Raw genomic sequence first — 23308 nt, forward strand, 5'->3', positions numbered from 1 at the left:
CAGATACCAGAATGCAGCACTGAGATGGAGCTGTGTGCTTCCACAGAGATGTTCAAACAGTAATTAAACACTGAAGCAACAAATCCGAGCTGGTGAAAAAGTGCAAAAACTTGTTCTTGGAATATCATACTCACATAGTTTTGTGTTATGTGACAATATATTATAGCATAAGATAAAAATGTGTAAAAAAACTCACTAAAATATGTTAGGTGGAAATGCATTAATGTAGCATAAAAACATTTTATTAAAAAAACCAAAAAATTTCTCCTAAATATAAATACATTTGCTGCTTCATTCTCTGGCTTTCCCAGAAAATCACACTGGATCCCTGTGTAGGTAATCTAAGCAAGACAGTGGTTGGGGCAAATTAAGATGACATTTTCAAAGTAGTTTTATTTCTTGAGTCTCTCCTTCTGATTGTGTGTCCCTGTTTAGAAGTCTGTTGGGGTGAGCTGCAGTTTTCCACAGATTTCAATTTTGAATTATGAATCAGACCTCAAATAGCATTTGAAATAACGAACTCAAAGAGCTTTTGCAGGACGACACATAGACATATGGCAGTTTCCTACAAGAGATTGCAGCAGTTTGTGTCCATCTCTTCCTTTTTTTCATGTGTCATGACACGGAGATAATAACAAATGACTGAAAATACCTGCAGTAACACTTGTTCCACCACAAAGCTGTTACAGCCCTCAGTACTCTTTGCCAGCCTTATAGTCTTCACTATTCACCAGCCCATGAAATCACAGAGAATCATCTGTAAGCCACACTACAAAACCTGTACCTGACACAGGTGTTTTATCTCAAGCTCAGGGTGCAGCTTTTATGAACGTCTACTCCAGCAAATTTGGGGTGTATGAATTGTTTCTGCTGTTTCTGTGGTGATTTTAAATGAACAATGTGCAGTAGTAATACAGGATGTACCACCAGGGAGACAATACAGTGGGGAATTATCCCACAGACTCCTCTCCAGCAATGCCCCTCCCCACGCGCTCTTGGTGCTTGGTCTGTAAGGGTCTACTCTGACCCTGACTTCGCACAATAACTTACTTCCAAGAAGCAGTCATTTAAGGGGATGCAAGCTACCTGTAACATGAATTGGTTCAGTGGGTACACAGTAGTTTTTGTTACACTGGCATGCTCAGAAAAGGGCGTAAAGATTCTTGTCTCTGTCCACTGTAAAATATGCAAAAAATATCAGTGTCAGATAAATCAGAAGGTGCTCTGGCATGCATGCTTCACTTCTGCTGTGAATCTCAAGATTAAGAAAAAATGACCTGGCAATGAAGCAATGGCTTCTTTAATCAATTTGTTTACTTGTAATCTTCAAATACATAAAATAATTTTATTTAAAGGAAAAAGAAAGAGGATGCATGATGCTTATTGCTTTTATCTTCCTCCGAGGTCCAATAGTTACTGTGCCTGCAATTTACATACTGTAAAGTATAGAATATTCTGATTTGGAAGGGACCTGTATGTTATCAAATTTTGGGAGGTTCTGATCCAATAGAACTCCTGCTTGTCCTAAAGTAAATGAACAGAAACTTTGCTGTCATTGAGAGGTTTTACATAGTGCAAAACCAGAGAAAATCAGACTTACCATTCCTGTGATGGCCTAGAACTAGGTCCCTGAAAACTGCTGGATCATGACACTCAGAATCATAGAATCATTAAATTGCAAAGGTCGGAAAAGGCCTCTAAGACAACCAAGTTCTATTGTCAACCTAGCACCATCACCATGTTCACCACTAAACCATGTCCTCAAGTGCCACTTCAGCATACTTCCAGCTCTCGTTCTTTTGTTGGCCTTTGTTTCTTTCACTAGAAGCCAAAGTGAATTGACTTTGATATCCCTCTCCATGGCGTTCACTTCATCAGACAGATAATGGCATTTGTTTTCAAATGAGCCACACGTTACAAAGAATCTCAAGTTCATCTGCTTAATAGGAAATGTATCTGAAAGAATCCTGTAAATTAGACTTAGATTAAAACTGAATAGAGCTGAAGTAAAACAAAATGCAGAGAAGTACAGGTATTTTCTCATGACAAGCGCAAAAAGTTGTTTTACCTGCTGCCACAATTTGTGAGGTGTACATCAGTGCCCTTCTTCTTTTTAAATCAGGGATTCTAATAACTTGTATTGAAACATGATCATGGAGATACCATATTCTGCCATATTCTGGTTTAAGTTGTGCTTCTCCAACACAAAATGTGGGTTTGCCCACAAATGTATTTGAACAAGAGCCAGTAATTTCAGGTGTATGACTTTTATGTGCACCCTTTAGGAGTAAATTCCTCCTGTATCTCTATATTCTGCCCTCCCACTTCCAGGGGTCATTTTTTTCCCTTCTTCTTTCTGATTGCTGAATTGCATTTCTTTTTACTGTCTGCAATGGTAAAAGATTATTTATTGGGCTTTTTTAAACCCTTTTATTTCCTCCCCCCTTTCTGATGGAAGCATTAACCTAGACAGTCATGAGGACATTGTAATTTTTCCATCTACCACTTGGTAAAAGGTTTATCTTATGGATAAGAAAGTATTTCATATGCCAAAATATTTGCAATTTCAGCTCTAAGTTTTAGTCCAGTTCCTACCAGTACTTGCCAAAAGTAAATTACCAGCATTTGTTTTGTGGCTTGTTAAAAAAGGTGACTCTTTTAATACACATCATACAAGCAGAATTAGTTGTTATTATCTTGGGTAGTCCCTTAAGAGAGACAGCTAACTGACTGGGTCCCGAAATTGAAAGTGTCTATTTTTTATTTAGGATTTAAATATACAAAATAAAAAGCACAAAATGAGGACAATAATCTTTTTGTAGATTTTTTAAAAGCAGTAAATCCACACTTAGAGAAGAAGATAAAGATATTAAGAAAAAAAAAAGCCCAGACAACAATAATCAATTAAACATTCTAAAATAAAAAAATAAGAGGAGAAAAAAAATTTATCCAATTCAAATGCTGAGGTAAAGTACTCTTTTATGTTCCATTTCACGTCCTGCAGGAACAATAACATTCTTTTCAGAATCAAAATTGAAATCTAGACATTTTTAGCGCACAGGAAAATATGTGTTTTGATTGAGCATTTATATGAGATTAGAATTCTTAAATATCATTCTAATTATCCACATAAAAAAATAATCTTAGAAAGACTTTTGAAAAGTTACATGTGAATAACAGTTACAGAACAAATTGCAAACCAGACTCTAGTAATTGTAGCTAGTGCAATCAGGCCCTCAGCCATTATCAGAATTTCAATCAGAGGAAGGTAAATCCTGCACAGTGTAGAGGAATGCATATATTAGTAGCTAGATATTTTTGTGCCCCTTATTGTCTAATTATCTCAAAAACAGTAGAAAATGTATCATGTCAATATAAGGAAAATGAGAGGTGAGACGGGGAAGAAATAATTATTAATATTATTAATCAACAGGAAACTGAGCATCAGATAGACTAGGGGTTTGGTTATTAGTGAAACTCTAGGAATAGCATGAAATACATCTCTGAGGCACAACAATAGCAGAGTTTTGTTCTTTGTGTTTGCTCATTATGATGATACGTATTCATTACTGACCACTATTTGCTATAGGCTTTGATCATTTCAGTGCTGGATGTTTCCCTGGCTTCAAGGTGGTGTGGGTGGAAAAGTGGAAAAGGAGTCAGTTCTAAACTCCACTCCTACTCTTTCTTTATTTACTTGCTTCTGAAAGAGCAAGTCTTATACCTTTCCCTTCTTTTCATAATCAGACTCATCATCTACTACTAATTGGTTTATACACATTAAGAAAGAGAGTAGGTAACCGACTCAAAAAACAGACACAATGCACTCAAAGTCCTTCACTCCATGGTCTCTCCTTCCTTTGTATTGCCATCAAAGAAGAGTAAAATAAAAATCCATCATTTTTTTCCAGGTTCACCACGGTGAGTCTGAGTTTCTGTCCCCAAGGATTTTGCATTATATGTTTGTACCATCCACTTTACAAGCAGTTATTTTAGTAGCTGGTGGGACCTCCAATGGCAGACTATCCCCTACTCTTGCTGCAGGATGACAACAGTGATTTATTAGGTCTTTCCTTTTCATAACTACCATGATACTGTAATGAGCAAGTATTCACTTCACACTTCTCTTCCTGATAGTCTACTGGTATAGATCTGTGGGTTTCTTTTAATGTCTGGTTCATTAGATGGTATAAATGTGTGTAGCATTTTTAGCTGTGGTTGAGGAAAGCAGGGAATGTTGAGGTTAAGGTTTATTATGACTGTCATGTTCAGGAATGGAGAGCTATATACTATTTCTGCTCTGAGTGTCTGCACATAACTCCAGTTGACACTGGAGTTATGCATTTGTCTGAAAGCTGTTTATCACTTTGGGAGTACTTTCTGTTTCTAGGGGTGATCAGAACAGAATAGATCTGAGTACCAATTATTTTGAACCTCCTTGAAAGTTTCTGTGCAGCTTGGTTAAAGATATGATAGCACAGTGTCCTTTACTATATTTTACATAGCAACAGGTAACAGTTCTGTCCCTAAAACCACAAACAGAAAAACATTAGGAATATTCAACAGTGTCATTTATTATGTAGAGGGCACTATACAGTTGCCCTCCCCTGACACTTGAAATATAAGTGCTTCATAAGGGAATAAACCCCTGAAAGCTTGGTTGCAATTTACTTCTTTACTTCCTGCACACAGTAACAATGATAATTGAATTGAAAAGCATTTTAAAATTCATAAATATATAAGTAGCCATTATCTAGTGGAAAACATATGTCTGACTATAGGACCTGATCCACTACTCAGTTACTCCAATTTGAAACTAATGTAACTCGACGGTAATCAATGAGGGGGCTGTTGTGCAACTGAAGTAGCATAAGGCAAATAACATTTTTAGTACATGTGAGGTTCTTTTTGCTTAAAAAGGAGGCTAGCATTTCATTGTGTGTTTATTTTGGGAACCTTCAACCAAATGCCCAGAAAAAGAGGCACTCAGAATAACTGGGTACTTTTAAAACCTGCTTCTATTATGACTGACAGAAAGCTGGGAATATTTAGCTACATACTTTCGTTACAAGGGGAAAAACATGCTGTGTTTTTTCCTTTTTGTGGAGTAGAAATTAGTTGTTGAAGTAACCAAATGTAGCTGATCAGTAATCTAATAAGAAAGTGATTTCATCTGGAATTTGTTTTGATGGTTAAGACAAAACTTCATAGGTTGGTTAATGGAAAGCGAACAGGATGATCTTTATATCTTCATAAATGCAAACAGTTTAAGATCAGAAGGAGACCATTAGAGTCTTCAGCCTCAGCTATTTTCTCTTCAATTTAACTCAAATTATCTCTGCACTGAGCGCACTTGAGTTTGGCTGAAGGGGTTTTTTTTTAAAAAAAAGGCATGCCACCTCAATTTTTCTAAAAATCATTGACTCCTGAAGTGTTAATCATCACACTGTGTATTAGTAAAGCATGTGTGGAAAGCAGAATCATTAATTCGCAATGCTAAGTTTATATAAAACCAACAATCCTCCCCTGCTTCTCCCCCCAACTCCTATGCAAACCTAGCACCATAACCTAAGGGATGAACGTAAGAGAACACAAGGCTCTGGTGTTATTTGCACCCTTCTGATAGTTAAGCTTTTTGTGGAGGGTCTGCTGTGGAATTTCAAAGACAATAAGCAAACTTGCACCAGACAAATAAAGTTGCATTCCTTTACATTTTAGATGTGAGACATAAAACAGATACAGTGCTGTTCAATCCTTTATCAAGGTGACACAACCCCAGAAAGCTTTGATGCTGTCTATTGCAAATCTCATGAGAATTTGAGTAGGAAACAAAATCTGATGAGTTTGTTTGACTCGCCTTTCTAACTACATATATTCAGAAAAGGTTTCTGTACAATTCTCTTCCCCTCTCTTTATTGTGTGGTTTGCTTTGTTTGCTTGAATTTAAAACTGCCATTACGTGAAAGTGTTGCAAGTATAAATAATTTAGAAGATAACTCTGTGGGGATACTAATAATAAGTCCCTGCTTTTTCTAATAGCTACTCATTATGGTTCTGAGAACTGGCATTCAAGTTACACAACATCACCGTGTCACAGATATTGTGAATGTTGACAATAAAATAATTTTGACATCTTTTTAATTAAGTGTATTTTCCTTCTTTAAAATGCCCCTTTTGTTTGCAACTGATTTAAATTCTCTAAAAATACCCACAGGCTTCTTGAGTACGGAGATTGATGGACAGGCAGATACATCCATCTGGTTTTATCTATCTTAAGTGTGTGGATGTAATACTTTTCCCCAATAAGAAGCCACAACGATACAATTATCTATCAATGAACATTTACTTCTAAGGGAAATCTAATCAGTTAACAGAAGTTAAAAAAGACAAATGTACAAAGGTAATAAGTGGTTCAAACTCAAACAGTCCTACTCTGTTCACTCTCATTTAAAGAAAAGAAAAAGCTTTTAATGGGACTTCTCTTACTTTTACCCCATGGTTTTTTAAGTTGCTTTGCCAACCCTTCACAACGAAATAGTAATTTTAAGTAGGCCGACATCGAGCTCAGGTTTTATGCACTTGGTGGTAATGATAGTGGAGATGCCCCTTCAGACTTAAGTCCAACTGTTGAGTCTTTTTCATTATTTTTATTTTTTTTGTATGGTCCCCAGTAAATGACTAGGTGACATCAGCCTGAATAACTGTTCCTTAGAGAAATCAAGTTCTTTATCATGCTAACCTCATCCTGGGATCTTTTGAAAAGTCATAGGGCAGGCAAACATTGTTTAAAGCAATCATAAGCTATTGCCTACTTCATGCTCTGCACACAATAAACAGAGAGGATTAAACAACTGATGGCATGTAGAGGCCATCCTCTCACAGAGATGCATGCTGTTTCAGGACTTGGTTTTTTGGACTATATAATGGAGAAAGATATTGATTATAGATAATCAAAAACTGTTCAAAGCTACATTTTGGGTTTGTGGTTTGTTTGGGGGATTTTTTAATAAATATTGCAGACATTTGTCAGAACCACATTGACATCTGTTCCAAAGTGTAGCTGTGTTGTGATGATTCTCAGGGAAAATGGTTTAGATGTTAAAGGATACATAGTCTATTCAAACAGAACTCAAGAACTGAAAGTATCACTTTAAAATACTGTGGAAAGCTTCACACTAATGACTATTAGAGTTAAAATTACTGATGAGATGGAACAAGCCACAGCTGCAGCTACTGCAGATTGCTTGGCTAACAAACTTACAGTCAACAGAGTATTCTCTAAATGAAGTTCATGTTTAGTATCATTTTATATATATGGGTTTATAACCTGGCAAACAAAATTGACAGTGAACCCAGAGCAACATTAATCTATCACACATTCTTAAATATGAGTTTTACTTCTTGATACTCCTCACACATTCATTCCCACTGTCCCAAATCCACTTTTTCTCACACCTCCAGTGTCCACCCCTTTTTCTATGTCCACTTCAACAAAACCTCTCTTTTGCTTCTGCCTTCATCTCTTCCCACCTTGACAATTGTAGTCCCCTTCTCCCAGGACTCTAAGTCATAGTTCTTCATCCCCCCTTAATGTATCAAATGCTGGTGCTTAACACACACATCAAAAAAAATCACCTCCTACTTTAGGCACTTTAGGCAAACTTCCTCCTTTTCTGAATCAATTTCAAAATTGTCTTTAAAAAAATGTTGAAACATACTTCAACATAGATGTTTCTTCCCCGCCCCGCCATTGTCCTCTTTTCTCACTTGGTCTAGTGCTGTCGTCCCCTCAATTCAACAATCTCAGTTGAAAAATACTTCCTTTCTACCATAGCTCCCATCTAAAGAGCCTTTCTGTATCTAAGGAACCTTTCTGTATCATTGGCTAGCCATATATTTTCTCCTTTGCCTGTACATACCTCTTAATTTCTCTCCATGGAAACTGGTTTGGGACAGCGTTCATGAGGAAGATTAATACTGTATGGCATGCTTAAGCAGTTATTATAGGTCTGTGCTATATTGGAAAAAAACAGAGCATGATCTTGGTAGCACTTGGAATAAATTTGGCAGAATTATTAAATCAGGCATTTTGGTCTGGATGCAAAACATGCCCAAAAAGATTTTCTCTTTTCAATTTTTATCTGGTTTTTTACTACACTTGAAAATGAAGTGTAGGCACCCATCTTAGCTGCAATTTTTGCATTAGATTTGTCCTAGCAATCAGGTACATGGAACTGTGAAATTTGTAGAATTTCACATTATGATAGTTTCATATTTGTTCTTTTATAGACTCTAGTTTCTTGAACTAAAGAAATACAGATCCTCTAGATTTTTTTTTTTTTAAACTAGGAACATATGTTATCAAGCATCAAAAATCAGGCAGCTAACTGGACCACTCATCTCAGCAAAACTGATCAAAGGACATACATAAAATACAGGTGGATTTTTCAACTCAGGCTTCTGTCAAAACCCATTTAGAGTGCTAAATTTTTCTTTTTCTATTGACCACTATATTTGTTTTTATTTATTTCGCTGACTTAAAGAGCTAATCCACTTCCTGAAACATCTCCGAGAACTCAGGTGAAACACCACAGGCTATGATGTCTTAGGCTAGAATTTACTAGAATTTAAACATATGTGGCATTACTAGGGTCTGCTAAACTTTATGTGATTTATGAAGATATAAAACATAGCTTTTTTCATTATGATGTTGCTAAAAATTTTGTGGATGATACTATAGTCACACTGGAAAGACTGATTATAACTACTGGGGAAGAATTAAGAAAAGGAAATGGAAACTTAATTCTCCTTTACTAGTCAATCTGAATGGGTTTCTGCATTTGTAGTTTGTAAGTTTTCTTCAGTTTGGACAATGAATTCAAATAAAAACATTGCTTTTGTTCCATTTATAATAATTTCTTATCAAATTAATTTTTAAATTCTTATGCATGAAAGTACGATGCTGAACTATTTCATTTGAAGATGCTGCCTGTGAATTTGGTGCATTTTTTTTTCTTTTTTCCCTGACTTTTTGTTTGTTTGTTTGTTTTACATAATATTTCTATTGACCTTAAATTTTGTGTTTCTTTCAATGGTTGGTTAAAGATGCTGTAAAATTTGGCTTGAGCTTCTTATGAAAGTTTTATTATAATATTGGCTTATGGACTCATTAAACCACAATAAAAGACCTGTGTAGTATATTTTATAAAATATTTCCTCATTCATATATATGTATCTGTTAGATATGTATCACATTTGAGTTGCATATGAGTGTCAAGCACAAACCCTGAAATCTTTAGTTTAAGTTTTGCAACCTCTGAATTTTCCAGCATCATCTAGTTGCTATCTAGTCCCAAGAAGCTTAAGAACTTTTAGTCCACGCACACTTTTTTCCACTGGTGAGCATGCACAAATCTGCTTAGAATGGGATATAATTGAGAAATCTGGAACTGTAACTCTAGCAGTACCATAAAGTGAGATATTGCTCTGCCCATGGTTATTTCATTATATAAAGGACCTCCAGGACAGAATAGGAACACAAATACATATACAATGACAAATGGGCAGTAACCTGTTCCACAGTGACACAACTTTCAACACAAAATCAGCCTTGCCTCAAGAGCCAAACTTCCCCAAGGGCCAAACTCAGCCAAAGTTCTTGTCATACATCAGCCATACCAAGCATTACACAAAAGAGTCAAATGGGGTAGAGGGAGCGTTATCCTCAATGGCTCAATGGCTAAAAAATTCACTTGTTAAATAAAATATATGTTTGCAGGTCTTCTCTTCATCTTGATTTAAATCAATGTCTTAACTGTTCCAACTGAGTACAGTTTCTCAATCAATGGGCTATTGAACATAATGCTTCATCTTTACTCTTCTTCACTACCATGCCCTTGTTGTTCCCAGTTATTTTGTGTATGTAATGACTAGTCACTAGAACAAAATTAATTAAGAATATGGGCTTGACTGTACAGCCTCTGGGTTAAGGCTTCAACTTCAGATGTGTGAAAATTAACTGCTGGTTAATTATGGCTGTAAAATTGCTTAATTCAGGTGGAACATCTTCAGAACATGAACTGAAACGACTTTGTTTACTGTAATGACTCTGTGGGTGATTCAGATACTCTTTTAGAATGTGATGGACCCATGCTCATGTCTGTGTTCCAAATCAAGCAGGATAGGGAGGTAAAACTTGATCTCCTTCTTTCCAGATAAACAGTCAAATAATAATGGTGTCAGCTAATAAGGAGAGATATTTATCTCTGTTATTATAAGGGCAAAAAGGCCTGTCCTAAGATCTCTGTCTTAGGAAGGTGTCTGTCATAGGAATACTGACAGGACATGAGTGTCTAAGAGACACTCAGAGACTAAGCATGGTTACTGCAGAAAGTAACTGACTGTTAGGAAACACCATGAATATACAGCAGTAGAAATGATGGTGGGATGGGATATTAAAAAGTAGAAATCTACATGCTTAAAGAATTTAGGCATTTTCAGTGTTAAGCGAAGGCTTTTTTTTTTTTTTACCAAAAATATGTAGTTAGGTATCTAAGTCCACCTTCTGGTGATTCCTGGAACATCTAAGCAGGTACAGAAAATTTCTTGCGAGCAGATCACCTACAATTTAGGCATTAATGTCAACACCCATTTGCTACTAATGCCTTCTAACTCAGAAATTCACTGAACAATTGGGATAAGCTTTACAGAGCCTTTGATGATCTTGATAACAGAACTTGATAATTTTGAAAACTTGCCTTATACATTTAAGTACTTTACTTGACCATTACCAGTTTTGTGGGCTCAAATCCAGGTTTATACACATATTCGTAGATGCCTTTACCCCTACACAGTGTAGGAACAATTAGTGAAATTCTGAAAATTAAGCCTCAACATCATATCAGTCAGAACAGTCAGAGCTAATATTGAAATCCATCAGCAACCAGTTATTAAAATTATGTAAGATCACACACAGTTTCCAAACTGCTCTCATAAAGAAAGAAAGGTAAATATTAGATAGGTTATATAGATTGGGTTTAATTTCATGACAAGTATCTCAATTGTATGCAAAATATGAGATAGTGGAACACAGCACAGAACTAGCCAGTTTTGACTGAAGAAATACAATTCAAGTTTCTTTCTGTGGTAGGATTTAATATTCAAATGAGCTATTTAAAAAAAAAATTAAGAAAAACATCTCCAGCTACCCATCCTTTAACAGAAGAAAGAAAAGTACATTAGAAGAGCTCCCTTTAGCTGGGAAAGCCATGTTGCACTTTAGCACAGGCTTCTCCAATGCTCTGCTCTGCCCATAAGCCAGCTGAGTACTGAAATCAGAACCCAGCCTTTCAAATGTTTTAGAAAGAGCAAACCTTTAAGGTTTCAGTCCTTGCTTGTTCAGAAGACAGAAGCTTTTTCAAAAGAGCAGGAAGGTAAGAAATGGTATAATATTCACATATATGTCCATCTAGGACTCTTGCAGAGCACCAGCAAGATTTATCACTGACTTGAAAGTTGTAGGTTGCAATTATCTCTGGGGAGCCAACGAGGTAGGCTAGGGAGTGAGACTGAGCCCTGGAGAGAGGAGGGTCAGAAAATACGAGAGCCTGGAATGTGGCGTGGTAGGCTGAGGAAAGAGCTCCACAGAGATTTTCAGTTTTGCCATCCCAAACCATTTGGCTTACAACTAAGACACAAGCATCCATGAAACATGCTTGTATGTAACAAACTCTTTAAAATGTTTTAAGAACATTTCCCCCGGTTCATGTGGAACACAGAGAACACAAGATGGGATGAGAGATAGCAAAAGTTTCACCAGTATGACACTGTATATTTACCTCTTCATTTTAGCATTCTTAATATACTTGTTCTGCTACCAGCTCATCACTGTGAAGCATGTGAAGCATGTATTCCATAACATGGCAGGCTGCAGTCTCATGGTGTGTATGGTGTTGACACATCTTTAACTACTAAGACATTAGACCCTCTGGTTTGATGAAGTCTTGCCACTAGTATTGTGAAAACATTTAACATCTGCATCTACAGGAAGATTTACATAAGCAGAATCTCCAGTATCCAGACAGAGCAAAGAGCAAAACACAAGGCATATGAGCATGTAGGTATGACTTACTGAGAGGTTATTAGGCGTATCCAGATAAGAGCTATAACTTGGGAAAGGGGGAGATGTATTTACACATAGTGTATTATTTATGCCCATTACTTCTAATTGACTAACTAGTTCTCTTTCCTCTCACGTATACTTTAGTACCCACCAACCAAGGAAAGATGTCTACAGCTAAATATCTGCCAATTATTATGGACTTTTGCTTAATATTCTATTGTTACACTGACAGCACAGTTTTTAATATATCATTTTATACTATCCTGTACATCATCATTTTCCTGCCTCCCTTAGGGCTCTGGCTGTAATAGCTCTTATTTATTTGCACAAGCTAACATATATGCAAAAGATCTTGTAGTCATGATGTCGCCCCCACCACCCTCACCTCTTCCCATCTTTGTTTTTGTAACCCTTTTTTATCTGTTTTTAAAGTTACAGTACAAAGAAATGTGAACACAGCATGTGTGTGGACACAGACCAGGGTCAAACACAGATTCTCTCCTCTTCAGCAGCATTATACTGCAGCCTTTTACTGTGTCCTGTAGGTTTGGGGTTTTAGCTAATAAACTGGAAAACAGATCATAAGGGAAATAAAGGAAAACCCCCTTGCTGTACCGATGGGTGAGGCAGGACTAACAGCCTGTGTAGTAACAAATCACCTTACAGAATCTGCTCAGCACCTTCTAAGAGAACGAATGAAGCACTGACTCTGGGCTGGCAGTGCTGCAGTCTGGTTAGCTGCATCAAATGCTATTTCTTACTGAGTTCTTGTTCCACCAAATGCTTTTTCTGAGGAGAATCTGCAGCAGTATAAGCTGGAGGTGCTTGCAAGCACATCACTATGTCTGAAACAGAACAGACATCTTTAGGATCATAGTTTTCAAACTTTCAGAAGTGTTTCGATAAATATATTTTGGCTGTGTTTTTTTTTTTTTTTAAGTGGGCTCTTTGGATCAAATTTCTTGACATTCCCTGGTTGACAGGTAGAAAAATACACTTTTTTTTTTCTTCAGATTTTAATAACAATGAAAAAGTGTACACACTTCGTGGTCCAGACAGGACAGTGGGTACAAAAAATAGTTATCTTAAGGCAGAATTTACTGTTAGGGAAAATGGAACATTCCTTCTGAACTCACGAACTGGTAGTGCATGTGCAGGTTGGTTGTAGATGGTTGCTACAATAAGGCTTCTTTCATACAGGTGTGTTTATGCCCCAGGCTTGCTGGCCACAGTCCATTCCATTTACAGAAGCTGAATTAAACAATAACTACCGCATTGCAAAAAGAAGAAGGAAAAAAAAGGTGAGCGTCAAAGGAGATGCCTGAGAGCTTTGTTAGGGCCAAGAAAAACCCTGTTGCAGTTGTCAGAGCTTGTTGATGTTGCAGAGAATGGCACTTTTTTTTTTCTGCTGGATTTTGTGGTTCTGCCTTAGGAAAGAAAGTAAAATAGAACGGAAGAACAAAGTCCTACTCTATAAATCAGCAGCTGCTCCTTGCCAGATCAAAGGAGTGACATTTTTGCTCCTGGACTACTTGTCCACTTTAGGTGCTTGACAGACAGCTAACAGCTGGCCTGTTATATGGTATAGGAGAGTTGGGCTACATCTTCTTCAGAGTAGATGACAAGCTAATCAGAGATACCCATAGCACAGGACATGTGAGTGCACCTTGATCTCTTCAAACATACCCACTACATAATTGCTAAACACCTTTATGCATTTTTGGCAAGTTGCTACTTAGGTAGTTTCCTCTGAAATGTAAAAGGGAGAATTAGTGCCTTAATCTTATTTGATCAGGGAAGTTAAACAGATGTTAAATTTGTTGACAACTCTCCTTTTCGGTCAATTTAGAATTGATTTAAAAAAATTAATATGTTAAATATTGATAAGTTTAAAATAGATGTGAAGTACTTGAATGTGATATTATTCAAAAACTACACTTTGCTTGGGTTTTTTTTAAAGTTACCTAAAATGAGGTACCTCAACTCCTGATTGCATTCTCAAGACTGTTGGAGTCTAATTAGTTTTGAAAATCTTTTCCTAGGAGTTTAAGATGACAAATTAACGCATCTTTAAATGCATGAGTTACTTAAGATTTTAGAGGAGATTTGTTTTCTACCTTTAACATGAGTTTCTAAACGCTAGCAAATCAAAGTGCATGCCAAATTAGCTAAAATTGTATTTAGCATCTCCACAAGACGTATGTATACAAACATGGAATTTTAACGTCAGTAGTAAAAATTTCAAAGTGATTCAGTTTCTTGTTGATTCCCATCTGCAATAAATCAAGCACAGGATGAGGTTAAATGCTACAGCTTGTGTCTATTGACTTCACATTTTATCTGTAAGATATGAATAGCTAAGGAAGTATGTCTGTTTGTCTCCTCCCTTCCTTTCAAGTATCTTTAAAAGATCATTTTTATGGTGCGTGGTAAAAAAAAAACATATATGAGCAAGCTGACGGCACTGTCAAAAGAGAAACAGCCTCCTCCGGCATGTGTTCTGTGGTTTCAGGTGGCATGCACCAAAAGGCGCTCGTTTCCCACCAGGAGCCAAGGGGGAATATGGCATGATACTGTTCCAATTAGGTTGAGGTTTGCTGAGGAAAACTGTGCCCACCCGCGGCAGTGGCGTGCGCGGAGCGGCGCTCCCTGGGCACACTCCCTGGGCACACTCCCCGGGCACACTCCCCGGGCACACTCCCCGGGCACACTCCCCGGGCACACTCCCTGGGCACACTCCCCAGGCACACTCCCCGGGCACACTCCCTGGGCACACTCCCCGGGCACACTCCCCGGGCACACTCCCCGGGCACACTCCCTGGGCACACTCCCCAGGCACACTCCCCGGGCACACTCCCTGGGCACACTCCCCAGGCACACTCCCCGGGCACACTCCCTGGGCACACTCCCCAGGCACACTCCCCGGGCACACTCCCTGGGCACACTCCCCAGGCACACTCCCCGGGCACACTCCCCAGGCACACTCCCCGGGCACACTCCCCAGGCACACTCCCCGGGCACACTCCCTGGGCACACTCCCCAGGCACACTCCCCGGGCACACTCCCTGGGCACACTCTCCGGGCACACTCCCCGGGCACACTCCCCGGGCACACTCCCTGGGCACACTCCCCGGGCACACTCCCCGGGCACACTCCCCGGGCACACTCCCCGGGCACACTCCCTGGGCACACTCCCCGGACACACTCGCCAGGCACAGTCCCCGGGCACACTCGCCAGGCACAGTCCCCGCCCAGGCACCGGGCATAGGCGGGCCAGGCCATTGCGCGACCCGGCTCCGCGGGGGCAGCGGCACCCCCGGCCCGGCAGCGGCGCTCTGGCCCCACCTCATGGCGCCCTGCTGCACAGCGGGAGGCCTCCCCTGGGGCCACCCAGGCTGGACCTCGAGGCCAGCCTAGTTCTGCGGCCAGGTGCCATAGCTCTTCCCGGGGCCGCGCTGCTGCTGCCGACCCCATGGAACGGCTGGATGCGGCCTTGGCGCGGGGCTATGAGGGCTGCGGGCTGTGAGGGCTGCGGGCTATGAGGGCTGCGGGCTGTGAGGGCTGTAAGGGCTGCTGGGCCGTGAGGGCTGCGGGCGCAGGCCGGCCATGGTGCGGGTGCCCGGCTGGTGGGGATCCCTTTCGGGGAAGGCCCCGCGCACAAACCCCTGCCGCGGGGCGAAGGCAGGGCGGCTGTCCCGGGTTGTGCTGCGGTGAGGGTGCTCCCCGTGACAGCCATCGCGGCTTTCTGGGCAGAGCCAGATCGTTTCTCCGTGCTCCCAAGGAGTAATCTGGTATCCGAGAGTTACACGTTTAACGAGGTGGATTTTCCTCTGAGGTGAATAGGTGCGCGTCTTGCCAATTCTCATGATTTTATCGCAAGGCTCAAGTTGTTTCATGTTAATTCGAGGTCCCAGCTCCAGGAGACAATGGTTATGTGAGAATCTTATCAAGTAAGTTTCTAGATCTTGTGGCTGAGAAGAGCGTTTTAAAAATGTGGCGCAATGACTGAAAAACTCACAAAGTAAACACTGAGAAGAGTGCTGTTTAAATTCCTGATTTTTTTAGGACAGTCTCACAGTTACAGGACGAGAAAAATCATGATTTCCAACAATTGGCAGCTCCAAATGGCAAGACGTATTTTTAGGAAGTCGAGCATAAACATGGAAGATGCGGCAGAAGTCTTTGGGATGCTTAGCACCTGCCTCAGGCTGCCTCAGGCACCCAGCTAAGTTGTTCTTTGTCATCTTCTGGAGTCTTCACCAAACGTGGATGGTGACTTAGGTCCTTTGAATCACACCTTTGACAGATGTGAGGTGTCTGAATAAGCTTTAGAAAGTCAGTGTAAAAAGTCCTTTACCCCCCTTCTCTAACAAGGCTGTCCAAAACTAGGTGAGGCTTTGCCAGGGAATAAACCGACCTGTCCCTCCCGCTTCCTCTCAAAAGCAATTGCATAACTGACTCCATTTCTTAATATTCATGACTTAGGGAAGCCTTATTTAGATGGCTCATTTCCAGGTGACTAAGTCAGCTTTTTTAATTTCCTATAAGGAATGCTGCAAATATGAGTTGGTAACCAGGTGTGGCATAGATTCAGTGAAGCATAAACAAGGGCTTTTTCAACTATTTTTGTGCATACACATACTGCCTAAACCTAATTCTGTCAATTTAGAATACATAGTGGAGGGAGAAGTTGAATAAACTAAGATAAATAGATTTTACTTACTCAGATTAAAGATTAGGTGATAGACAAAGACCGCTGTAAAGGCAGGGGGTAGATATTGATAAAAGTGTTACTGCAAATTAGTCTTTTCTAATGCATTCTTTCAGAGTGCTCTGAGCAGCTCATGACTTTTAAAATTATTTTTTCTGCTTGGCAAAGAAGTAATTTTCTAGGTTACTTAGGAAAACATATTTTGTGACTCGTTCATTGGTTATTTTCCCTTCAAAATTAGGGCACTCTTGGGCAGCAAGGGATCAGTGTAGCATATGCGCCTGAGCTAAACACTGACATGTGCATAGTCCAAAGACTGAAATATCATTTAGGCAAGGATTTATTTCCCCATCCAAGGTGAAAACACTTGGATTACTTTTTAGAATGCATTCTTAGACTCTTACTCAGCAAAAACATTGAAGCAGGTGCTTAGACCCCATTTATTCTTCAAGCTCAGCTCCCATTTGTGGAGATTTAATAAGAGTTGAGCTTCTCATCTACACTTGGCAGGTTTATGAAAAATCTTGCAAGACTGTCCCCCTGGGCACCTAAAAATTTTTAAAAAATAATTTTTTTATTCAGATGGCAACAAACAGTTCTAACTCCAAATTAGTGTTGCTATTGTCAGTACTTGCATTTTTCTTATTTCAGTGACTAAGTCTGTGACAGTGTTCATTCAGTACTTCTGCCCTCTGCAAGTCTAAGAGCAGAAGTGTCTTGGGCTAAAAGTGAGTCAAAACGTTCCTTGTCATTAATTCTTCTAAAGAACTGATTGTGAATTCATCTCACAAATTTGTTTATTTCTCTGGTTTTCACATAAAGAATTGAGAACCGATTTATGCAGTGGCTGGTTTGTTAAATAAATTCAATATTTTAGCACCTCATTTTCTGGGATGGATATTTTAAGTGGAAATCCAGATTGAAGACTGACACTGAAGTTTTGCGTTGTACATGGTGGCTCCATGTTGTTCCTCAGTTTCTCATGGGGAGCAGTCTACGCTGCTGGGGCGAGAATGGTTCGGTTTGGCACCAGTTCATCTCAGAGAAGATATTAGGCATACAGACAAGTGGTGGGAGTTAAATATCCCTCTCTGCTTGAGTTCAGATTCGGCCCCCAGTTGGGAACAAGTTATTGTTTCCACAGCATTCATGTACTCCATCCTTCTGAAGCAAGACCTGTTGTGACCCTACATCCTTACAGTGAATTTTCCATTATAGCCATAAAGTAAAGCTGGAGATTTCTGATTCTTATTGCCAATCAGTACAGTCACTAACAGTTCATTTCAAGAACTGCTCTTAAGCAGATTCAGTTATGGTGTGGTCACGGTGTTTCAAAATATATGTGCACTATGTATTAAAAAAACAGTGGAAACAACAATAAAATTATTTTTGAGTGTGCCAGGTTTGAAGAAGCAGATTAAGAGATCACTATTTGCTATTTATTGCCTTTGCACTTTACAAAAATATGTCTCTATGATTTTATCAGAACTTAATTTTATTATAAGAATAAAATGTATTGTGCAAATTTGAGTTTAACATCATTTGATATGACTTGAGATAAAATATGATAAATATATAAAGAAGATTAATTACAGGACTTCCTATAAAGTACAGAATGCATATTTATTTTGGACAAAGAAAAACAAGTCTCTGTTTGAAGAGATGCGATTAAATGCATATATTTAGATTATATTGTCATGCTAATTATCAATGGTAGGAACCAATTAGGACCAGTGCTACCAAATCACCAGACTACATTGCATATTCACTAGTGCACCTTTATTGCACTACTGGGTTTTGCTGTAAGCAGATAAAAGTGAAATGCCTTGCTTTAAAAGTCCACGTTCTTGTACATTTAGAGCCAGATCTTGTTCATTTTTACTTTAATGAACTGTCCCGCAAAAGTAACCAGAACTACTTGTGTGAGAAAGACAGACTCTGGCTATAGGAAATACATGTGGCTGCTTTAGCTAGCAATTAAAGAAAAAATACAAGATGCAAAAAACTTTTCGATTCAAATGGCTATTGTGTGAATAAGCAAGGCTGGTAATCTGTCATTTGCAAAATGCTGGGAGTGGGTTTTTTATTGAGCCTGCTATGTCAATGACATGTATTTCTCAACATTACACACCTCATTTATCATTCTGGAATGAGGACCAAATACCATATGAATGTAGAGTTTGTGAAGGTATTGCCTCACAGCCCTGGAGGCTGATGACCCCTCTTTATCTACGCAGCAGGTAAGGCACAAACAGTGGCAATGGGAGCTCTCTTTGCAGTCCCCTGCCAGTGTGCCTGACTGTTAAGCTGGGGGAACAAAGGAAAGATAGCATATGGATAGCAGATTGTAGGAGCGCTGAAAGAGGACTGAGGAAATCTATGTTGGGTGTGTGGCTCTGCCAAAGATCTCTTGTATGACTTTGGCCTTGTCACTTAATCTCCTTCTGTCTCTGTTCCCCTCTGCAAACAGGGAGAAGGCGTCTCTGCTCTCCCCCAGGCTTTGCCTGGAAATCTGTTCAGACTGAGTTCTCTTGGACAGTGTGCTTGTGAAGCACGGGGTTGGAGTAAGACTGAGCTTCATTGGGTCCTCTAACTGCTGCTATCATCCAAATAATAGGAATTATTAACAGCAGAGAAACAAAGAAGTCCATGTCTTTTTGATAAATTTTACTCATCTTTTCAGGCCATTCAATCTTTGGCCTCTGGGTGAAGGGTATGAGCAAGGTAAGCAATTAGTGTCAGGAGCAGAGCTGTGAATTCTTCTTTTATAGGGTTCCAGATAATGCTGAAAAGAGTGGCATTGGTGTTCTCTTTTTTCACCTGTCTCTTAATGCCTTTTGAAGACATTTGTGCCTAAATAACATCAGTGTTTCTGCAGCACAAACTGAAGTGCTGTGTGAAAGGCTGTATTTTGCTTTACTTTGGCCCTGGATATGGCTCTCTGAGGGATTCAAAAGCAGCCCTCAAAAAACGTAAAGGCTAGGGCAGGGACTCTGTTTTCTACATCTCTATTATGCACTGTGCATATTTATGGGGCAGTATAAGGAATAAATAATAATGCACAAACACTGCATTCTATGCCCTTGTCTACCAATTGTGCTGATGCATTACATGATGTAGCTACTGCTAGTGAAACTAGGATTCGATTTTTAGCTTCACCTGAAATGTATGTCTGGTTTGCACCTGCAATCTTGCAAATATAAATAATTTCATGTGTCATTTTTCACACATGCCCACTGGTGGGTATAACTGATGCTGTTTATGAACAAGATTTTTCAGAGGAGCAATAGAAATGGAATTTCAAAATTACCTGGATGCCTAAAGCCTGTTCTCGTATGTCTTTTCCAGTATACATCAGTGTATCTTCTCTCTAGATGAAGTTGTTTCTGGCTTAGAGGACATTGCTTGCACCTGCTCTTGTGCAGATATGCAAAAGAAAAATGGAGAAATAATGAAATCAGAAATCAAACCTAAGAGCTATTTTTCACAAGTTTTAATTGGACAAATTGTATCACTTTTTTTTTCCTTTTTTTTTTTCTTTTTTTTTTTCTTTTTTTTTTTTTTGGTAGGAAAACAAATACCGAGTACTCTCTTTTAGGGCTTGAACTCCCATTTCCAAAACAACTAGTGAATTGCCTCTAGGTAGAGTTTGCAGTGAAAGACTGACTTTATTCACATCAGCAGGATAAAATAAGGCCTTGCTCCTTTGGGAGTGAATGGCTGGGCAAGATGGGGTTTTCAACACCCGTCCCAAAGGCTTAGTCTGTTGAGGCCATCGAATGTGTAAGGCTGGAGCACAGGATCCCAATCTCTGTGCTCAGAGGTAAAGCAGATGTTACCTGAAACCCTTAAGGATGTAGAATTTTCTTAATGCTCTGCCTTGTTGTGGGAGCCCATTGAAAGAACACTTCAGAGGGCACCCATTTCTTACTAATGTAAACTTTCTGAGGAGTATCCAAAGATATGACCTCTGGGTGAACCTTTAACCTTCCCCTTAATTATTTGTTTGAAGACAGTGTGGAGTTCTCCTGCTGAGAGCCGAGGCCCATAATGCTTCGCAGCCCTGTGAGCAGGGGTGTATATGCAGGGAAGTGAAGAGGGACATAAATAAGGGGACCACCAGATGTAAATAATAAAAGTGGTTGGGGTTTAAATAAAAAAAAAAACGAAAGAGCAATTTGGTTTTCCTGAAGACTGGCCTGATTGAAGAAAAGGGGTTAGTAAGATGGAAAGTGTGTGCGTGTGTGTGGGGGTGTTTCTGTGATTTTTTACAGGCCTAAATAAGTGTTCATTCCATTCTTTAAAACCTTGCCATCTGTATACACCATTAGAAGCTCATAGGAGAAGAGAAAACAGTCTTATCAGGCTTTCCTGTTAATCTCTATTGGCCTTAACTTTAGCTGATAAAAGGCGTGCTGGATGGAGGAGGTTCAGGTCAGGCTCCATTTGGTCAGCACAGCAACGTTACTGGAAAGAAACTCAGCAAATAAGTCCTATCGGGGACCTTTGTCTCTGAGGACGGAAACACACTTCAAAATCACAGAACTGGCAGTGATGCCTTCACTGTGCCGCAGTCAGAAGGGAATAAACAAATATATTGACTGTGTCTGAGTTTTTATTTTAATAGCTGAAGTCATGACTAATTCTGAGGCAGGATGACATTTCTGACAACTGAATGGTATTTTTCCTAAAGAATAAAGAATGTCTTTTGGATGTAAACAGAAAGATGCAAAAGAGCCCTTTAGTGTTACTTGTAGCATTTATGCATCTGTCTAATGAAATTTCCACCACTGTGATTACAGAAGATGCAATCGAAGGTGTGCCACCGTCCTTTATTATCTGCGAAGGAATTTAACCAGAGGGTGGGAGGGAGTGAGGGAAGCATGACAAAAGGCCTTGCAGAGTTGATGCTATATAAAGGCTAGCAATTTACTAAATGAGCAGATGAACTTAGTTTTCAGTTAGCTGACTGAAAGACTTTGCTAGGCGTTGGATCGGGCCCAATGGCAATTATTGGAGGCTGTTTTGGATGATGGGCATGTTAGTATTTCTGAAGAGGATTAAACGCTAGTATTCGACTTCATTAGCACTCCTTAAGGGTCACCAGGCGAAAGCCCGAGCTGTGAAATAGCACACAAAACCTGCACGAAGGCTCCAAAGTGTTCTCAAACACAAAGAGAAGGGACAAAAACAAGTGTGGCTCCCGAGTGATAGAAAATTGCCCTGTTTTCAAAAATACTTTGTGGATAGGCAAGTTTTGAAATTATTTTAGGGAAATTAATTTAGCCTAGCTTGTGCTGATGTGGATTGCTGCGCATTAGCTAATATGAAATATGCAAGCACTTATTTTTGGATTACTAGCAAAATTAAATCCAGGCTCTGCAGCCAACTAACTGCCTTTACCAGTGCTCAAAAGCCTCGGCAACCACCCCAGTTTAAGATTAAAAAAAAGGTTATTTTGGGCCTAATATTAACCACATGTACCTGTGATTGGGGGTTTCTAACGAGTTGAAAGGTGCCTGAGTTGAGGGCAGGCAGGCGGTCGCCTTGCACGGGGTGTCCCCGCTTGGACACAGAGGTGGCCCCCAGCTGGCACTGACCTCCAAACGACCCTTGCCTTTACAGGCTCCAACTGCAGGAGTTGTAGAAGAGCAGAAGTCTTTCTGGGCCGGCACTTATTGCTGCTGCGCTGGTGATAAAACTTCAGACAGCCTAATTGATGGCTTTGCTGACCTAACGATACCTTGTGAAAGCACGGAGTGGCAAAGCCTGGTCCTCATTTATGGCCAGCTGCAAGGAGAGCTGGATCCCTAAGATGGAAAGGGGAAAAGAAAGTCTCCCAGCCTGTGAACTTTAACCAGGATCTGAGCCACTTAGAAGAAGTTAAAGAAACAATTGTCTTTTAACTCAAGTTTTCGGTCGCATTTACTCGTTCAAAGCCTTCTGGCAAATCCAGCTTTAAGCTGGCTAGTAAGATAAGCGTGTTACCAGTTACAATTTCTGAGCACTTGGAGGAAAATCCTTTAAAGTGAAATTATACTCTTTTTAAAAAGCAACGTGAAGCAAAACACATTTCCACAGCACGCTAAAATCCTGTCACTTTTAAAGCAGAGGTGTTCTCAAAACAGAGAAGCAAGCTGATGAAAGGACTTCTATTCTTTGTATTCTGTTGCAGGTTTATTAATGCCAGAAGAAGAATAGTACAGCCTATGATTGACCAGTCAAATCGAGCAGGCAAGTTCCAAGTAGTATCTGTATTCAAGTCCCACAGGCGCAAATCCTCATCAAGTTATTCTTCAGGAGTCCCATCACCTGGTAAATAAATGCTTCAACCAGGCATTCTGGGAGATTATTTTTTTTTCTTATGTCCCCAGAATTCCGCTGTAGGAAGCAACTTCACTAATTGGTGCTAATTGGAGATTTCCCACCCTGACTCTACTGAAACTGCTTTTTATTTTCTCTCTGAATTGGTAATT

General features: G+C 39.6%; 1 protein-coding gene across 1 annotated transcript in view; it reads left to right on the plus strand.

The window, feature by feature from the left end:
* Nucleotides 1-23308, plus strand: part of MEIS2 (Meis homeobox 2) — a 173492-nt gene that overhangs the window by 143672 nt on the left and 6512 nt on the right. The window contains exon 10 of the mRNA XM_058806219.1: nt 23008-23066. Coding sequence (XP_058662202.1) covers nt 23008-23066 — 59 coding nt within the window. The remainder of the gene's footprint in view (nt 1-23007; nt 23067-23308) is intronic.

The sequence above is a fragment of the Ammospiza caudacuta genome, chromosome 6 (assembly GCF_027887145.1).
Source record: "Ammospiza caudacuta isolate bAmmCau1 chromosome 6, bAmmCau1.pri, whole genome shotgun sequence".
Lineage (NCBI taxonomy): Eukaryota > Metazoa > Chordata > Aves > Passeriformes > Passerellidae > Ammospiza > Ammospiza caudacuta.